Source organism: Poecilia mexicana, unplaced genomic scaffold (genome assembly GCF_051168715.1).
Source record: "Poecilia mexicana isolate PSO_F unplaced genomic scaffold, ASM5116871v1 scaffold_12, whole genome shotgun sequence".
In the NCBI taxonomy this organism is placed as follows: domain Eukaryota; kingdom Metazoa; phylum Chordata; class Actinopteri; order Cyprinodontiformes; family Poeciliidae; genus Poecilia; species Poecilia mexicana.
In genome coordinates this window covers 27,183,853-27,190,000 of record NW_028263381.1, presented here as the reverse complement: position 1 = coordinate 27,190,000, position 6,148 = coordinate 27,183,853, and the positions used below count along the sequence as shown (strand labels likewise).

The 6,148-nt window shown below is 50.6% G+C and overlaps 1 protein-coding gene across 4 annotated transcripts in view; it reads left to right on the top strand.

Annotated features, from left to right (window-relative positions):
* scai (suppressor of cancer cell invasion) overlaps window positions 1–4,243 on the top strand; it is a 15,801-nt gene extending 11,558 nt beyond the window's left edge. For 3 of the 4 annotated variants that reach the window (XM_088011244.1, XM_088011241.1, XM_088011242.1), the window contains 6 exons: window positions 83–185; window positions 253–334; window positions 414–486; window positions 568–741; window positions 1,133–1,233; window positions 1,787–4,243. In XM_088011244.1, the coding sequence (XP_087867370.1) occupies window positions 83–185; window positions 253–334; window positions 414–486; window positions 568–741; window positions 1,133–1,233; window positions 1,787–1,933 (680 nt within the window). In that variant the 3' untranslated portion in view covers window positions 1,934–4,243. The remainder of the gene's footprint in view (window positions 1–82; window positions 186–252; window positions 335–413; window positions 487–567; window positions 742–1,132; window positions 1,234–1,786) is intronic. The other variant, XM_088011243.1, reaches the window with a different exon arrangement.
* The last annotated feature ends 1,905 nt before the right edge of the window (window positions 4,244–6,148 follow it).

The window sequence follows — 6,148 nt, the reverse complement described above, 5'->3', positions numbered from 1 at the left end:
ATTAAACCTGGATTTAATCTGGAGTAGTTCTGGTAATCCAGTCTGGATTAAAGCTGGTTCTGTTTGGGCCCGTTTACCCCAGCAGGTCCGTATGACTTCGGCGGCGTTCTGACCAACACCAACAGGGACGTGGTGAACGGGGAGACGGTCCAGAAGAGGAACCAGGCCCAGAAAGAGATGCACTGGTGAGTCGGATGGAGACTGGACCGGTTCCCGGTCAGAACCAGGTTCTGATGCTTGTTTCTGCCGCAGCCTTCATCCTGGAGATCTGTTTCCTTTCACCCGGAAGCCGCTCTTCATCATCGTGGATTCCTCAAACAGCACCGCCTATAAGGTGGGTGGACCTGCTGGTTCTGGACGGGTTCCGGTTCTTTCTGGGCCAGTTTTAATCCTCCTGTGTTCGATCCGATCAGAACTTCTCCAACCTGTTCGGCCAGCCGCTGGTGTGTCTGCTCTCCCCGACCGTTTACCCAAAGAGCGTCCAGGGTGGGTTTCCGCTTCCGTCTGCTGCCGGGTTCTGCAGGCTCGGTGTTCACGGTTCTCCCTGTGGTTCTGGTTCTGGTCCAGATCAGTCTCAGCGCGGCAGCCTCTTCACGCTCTTCCTGTACTCTCCTCTGCTGGGCTTCTCCTCCGTCTGCGGCCTGAGCAGCGTGCGGCGCGGCCTGTGGGAGCGCGCACAGGACTTCCTGCGGAAGGTGTTCCGGGACATCGGCCAGATGCTGACCCGATCCCGGAGCATCGGTAGGTCCGACCAGGTCTGAGCGGGTCCAACCGGGTCCGAGCGGGTCTGACCGGTTCTGAGTGAGTCCGATCGGGTCCGACTGGGTCTGAGCGGGTCTGACCGGGTCCGACCGGGTCCGACCGGGTCTGACCGGGTCCGACCGGGTCCGAGCGGGTCTGACCGGTTCTGAGTGAGTCCGATCGGGTCCGACTGGGTCTGAGCGGGTCTGACCGGGTCCGACCGGGTCCGACCGGGTCTGACCGGGTCCGACCGGGTCTGAGCGGGTCTGACCGGGTCCGACCGGTTCTGAGTGAGTCCGATCGGGTCCGACTGGGTCTGAGCGGGTCTGACCGGGTCCGACCGGGTCCGAGCGGCTGAGCCTGGCGCTGAACTCACTCCTTGTCTCAACAGATCAGGCCTTCCTGCAGTTCTTTGGTGACGAGTTCCTGCGGCTGCTCCTGATCCGGTTCGTGTTCTGCTCGGCGGCGCTGAGGCTACATAAACTGTTCCGGGTGAGTCGCTGTTTCTCTAGGGAGAGAGAAATGTGCCAAAACACCAATTCGCAATTCCTTGGCCTGGTAGTTCTGAATTGATTCAAAATACTCAAATTAATTTTTAAATGTCTTTGCTGTGGTACAGACACGTAGCAGCGGCTCGTTGATAATGACTAGCATTGACTTTAGCTCTCAGCTAGCATCATGAGCTAAATGTTAAATGTGATTTAATAAAGATAAAGGAATGCAGAGCTTTGCTACCAATAGTCAACATTAAGAAACAAGATAACAAGGTCAGGAAAAAGTTTTAATTTAAAACAAATAAGGAGGGAGAGGGAAGTAGGTCAGCTATGCTAGCTTGACTTTGACAACCTGACCATGTAGATGTGCTGCAGAATTTAGTGTTTAAAATAAAAGGGGACCTAAACACCAACTCTGACAGATCAGCAGTAGAGCAGCTGTTTAAATGAGCTAACCTGCTAACTTAAACAGTTTATTAATAAAAGTAAATTAAACATAAAGCCGGTTCCGGTCTGGACCAGTCGGACTCACCGCCGCCCTCTGTTGGCAGGAATCCCGGAGCTTCCCAGAGTCGTACCCCGAGCTGCCGAAGCAGGACACGGTGGAGAGCGGCCTGCTGCAGAAGCAGGTGCTGGAGCTGGCCGCCATGTTGGACGTTCAGAGCTTATTCTGGGACGATTCGCTGGAGAGCTACTAGCGCCTCCGCAGCAGACTCAACCAGAACCAGAACCCGAATCCTTCCTTTGTAGTCTGAAGGTAATCGTTTGTTCGTCCCGTCCGTCACCCAGATGTTTCCCCCGGGAGCAGGAGCGACGCTGCCGTAGGTCACCCAGGAAGAGTCGTCTCTACCCGACCCCGAGTCGTCTCCTCACGACCCCGAGTCGTCTCCTCACGACCCCGAGTCGTCTCCTCACGACCCCGAGTCGTCTCCTCACGACCCCGAGTCGTCATGACATGACCCAGAGTCGTCTCCTCACGACCCCGAGTCGTCTCCTCACGACCCCGAGTCGTCATGACATGACCCAGAGTCGTCTCCTCACGACCCCGAGTCGTCTCTACCGGACCCCGAGTCGTCTCCTCACGACCCCGAGTCGTCTCCTCACAACCCCGAGTCGTCTCCTCACGACCCCGAGTCGTCTCTACCGGACCCCGAATCGTCTCCTCACGACCCCGAGTCGTCTCCTCACGACCCCGAATCGTCTCCTCCGAATCGTCTCCTCACAACCCCGAGTCGTCTCCTCCGAATCGTCTCCTCACAACCCCGAGTCGTCTCCTCACGACCCCGAGTCGTCTCCTCACAACCCCGAGTCGTCTCCTCACGACCCCGAGTCGTCTCTACCGGACCCCGAATCGTCTCCTCACGACCCCGAGTCGTCTCCTCACGACCCCGAGTCGTCTCCTCACGACCCCGAGTCGTCTCTGCTGAGCCACATCAACACAAACAGTCACAGTGGGTTGTTTTGTGTTTATCGTTGCCGCAGCGCCGTCGGTTTCGCTGTGATACCTGGAGGTTTGTTTATCAGCTGACGGGCCATGATGTGTTCAGGTTCGCTCCGTTTATTCCAGGTTTTTACCCAGAAGCCAGACCATCTGGTTCCTCTGTGAGTCTTAGAGTTTCTCTTATTGCTGTGAGTAAAATCCATGTCATTAGTTCTTCTCTGCAGAGATAAAAGCACAAAACCTTCACAGCGCCCTCTAGTGGGACGCAGCGCTCTGGCTACAATAGGTGAAACATTCAGAGTTTTAATTCAAAGGTACAGAAACTCAGACAGATTCATCACACACTGATGTACTTCAAGAATTTATTTCCATCCCTGTTACTGATGCACACTTTTTCCTTCCACTCAACTTTCCTTTATATGTAATTAGAGCCTCCTGGTGGACGGCATCAGTAACCAGAACATTCCAGTAAAAAGCCGTCTGATTGGCCTGATTTAATGATCGGCTTTCATTCGCTGTCGGTCATAATCAAAAAGCAAAAGAAATGCTTTAAATGTGTCACATTGTGTGTAATGAATTTAATTTAATATAATATATGGAACTGAAGACGTGCCCGTACACGGGGAGCCGTTTTTAAAGCTACACAGACAAAAACTAACAGGAATAATTTGAGTTATTTATAAGTTTTTAAAGTCAGATTTTCAACATGTTTTCATGTCAGTTTCAAACTGTTTAGCTAAATATTTAGCTAGCAAGCTAAACCTTTACTTTAAATCTGACATTTTCAAATGAATGACAGACATGGTGAAAACATGATTCTGAAAAATGAATCTTATTTTTTCTTTTCCTACAAACTAAACAATCCAGATTATTCCTGTTGGTTTTGTTTGTGTTTATAAACGTTAGTTTAGTTTTTCCTCGGATCGTCTTCAGGTTGAATTATTGGTCTGTTACCATGACGATGCAGCGCCGCGCTCACACCTGCTGACCCGGATCTGACGGGTTCTGTGGTCAGACGGGTCGTTTGCTCTGAACCTGGAACAGAACCGGATCAAAGTTCGGTTCTGGTTCTGGACGGTTCCCAGAAGTTTGTTTTTGGATCACAGCTGATGAAAAAGCAGAGTTTTATTTTTCGTCTTTCTAGTATTTATTGATATTGTCAGAGTGTGTGTGTGTGTGTGTGTGTGTGTGTGTGTGTGTGTGTGTGTGTGTGTGTGTGTGTGTGTGTGTGTGTGTGTGTGTGTTCAGTCTGTGGTGTTTAACATGAAGTTGGGAATCGGATCATCTCGGTGACCCACAATCATTTTCCTAAATCTACATTCCGACTTTCCCAGCAGAATCGTCTTATGAATTTTTCCCTTCTGCGTTATGAAGTTGTCGCACTTTATTAGTTTTGGTATTGTTGTTATTTAGTTTGCTGTGTTTTTAATGTCCATGGTTCTGTGGACGTTCTGCCGAGCATGTTGGCTGGTTCTGACCCGACTGTCTGGTGTTCTACATGATTCTGAACAGAGGAGAGAAACACCGCCACGGCTTTAATCTGTAAGATAGCAAAAAAAAGAGAAAAGAGTTTTGAGCCACAACATTATGACCACTGCCATCTATAACTGAACTCAGTTCAGCTTGTTTCTATGGCAACATTTCAGATCCAGTCAGTTTGTTTAACGGTTAGAAACCCAGCAGAGTCGAGTCTCCGACCTTCAGGACTGAAAGTTTAGATCTGAACCAGGAGGAGGAAGGAAACCAGGAATCAGGATCAGAATGTCTTTAATTCCTCCTGCAGACTCCAGGTATCTACGGCGCCCCCTAGGGGACTGGAGGAATGATTCAGTTCATGCAGCATCTTTAAACTGAAAGTGTTTCTGCTGCAGCGTAAAGTTTTCATGTTAATATTTTATAAAGAGAAAGAAAAATGCATCCAACTCTTTGGACTGTATCTGAGTTTTTTTCAGTTTTCCTTTCTACTCGGACCCGGTACCGGACCTGGACCTGGACCTGATTTAAAGGGAACATTTGGTGGTCATAATGTTTTGGCTTGTCTGCTCTTCATTGCAGCTATAAAACAAAATCTTTTCAGCTTCTGTTCAAACTTTTTACTGTTGTGATGTTTTCTGTGCTTCGGGTTTTAAAATGTTCTTCGAACAAAACAAAGTAAAAAGTGTTAGGATGAAATCCTGGAGCTCGCCCAGCAGCAGATGAAGCACCGGACCTGGTACCGGACCTGGACCCGGACCTGGACCTGGACCCGGACCTAGACCTGGTACCGGACCTGGTACTGGACCTGGTACCGGACCCGGACCTGGTACCGGACCTGGACCCGGACCTGGTACCAAACCTGGTACTGGACCTGGTACCGGACCTGGACCTGGTACCGGACCTGGACCCGGACCTGGTACCGGACCTGGTACCGGACCCGGACCTGGACCTGGTACCTGGACCTGGTACCGGACCTGGACCTGGTACCTGGACCTGGACCCGGACCTGGACCTGGACCCGGTACCGGACCTGGACCCGGACCTGGACCTGGACCCGGACCTGGACCTGGACCTGGTACCGGACCTGGACCCGGTATCGGACCTGGACCTGGACCCGGTACCGGACCTGGACCTGGTACCGGACCTGGTACCGGACCTGGACCCGGTACCGGACCTGGACCCGGTATCGGACCTGGACCCGGTACCGGACCTGGACCTGGACCCGGACCTGGTACCGGACCTGGACCCGGTACCGGACCTGGACCCAGTACCGGACCTGGTACCGGACCTGGACCTGGACCCGGACCTGGACCTGGTACCGGACCTGGACCTGGACCCGGACCTGGTACCGGACCTGGACCTGGACCCGTCCTCTGTGCTCGTCTGTAACTTTTGTAAATTAATTGTCTGAAACGAGGAAGAACAAAGACATTAAATAAAGACCATTTTTCTGTTGCTACATATCATTTTTATAAACAGCATGACTGTAGAGGTAAATAAATGTTTCATGTCAGGAGGATTTTAAACCAGATTTTCTTCATAAACGTCTGAAAATGAACGAGGAAGAAACGTTTAATAAACTGTGAAATGTTTGTTTTTGAAGCAGCTGATCTGCAGAAAGATGCAGATTATAGAAATAATGCAGCTGAAGATGCACCAATCAGAGAGCAGGAAATCTGGATCATTCAGCCAATCAGAGAGCAGGAAATCTGGATCATTCAGCCAATCAGAGAGCAGGAAATCTGGATCATTCAGCCAATCAGAGAGCAGGAAATCTGGATCATTCAGCCAATCAGAGAGCAGGAAATCTGGATCATTCAGCCAATCAGAGAGCAGGAAATCTGGATCATTCAGCCAATCAGAGAGCAGGAAATCTGGATCATTCAGCCAATCAGCTGATGATTAAAAGCTGCCATTGTTCAGCCCAGCAGCATGCTTTAAGCAAAAATGCAGTTAATTCCTCAGTTTTATCTTATATTTCTGTTTTCAATCTGCAT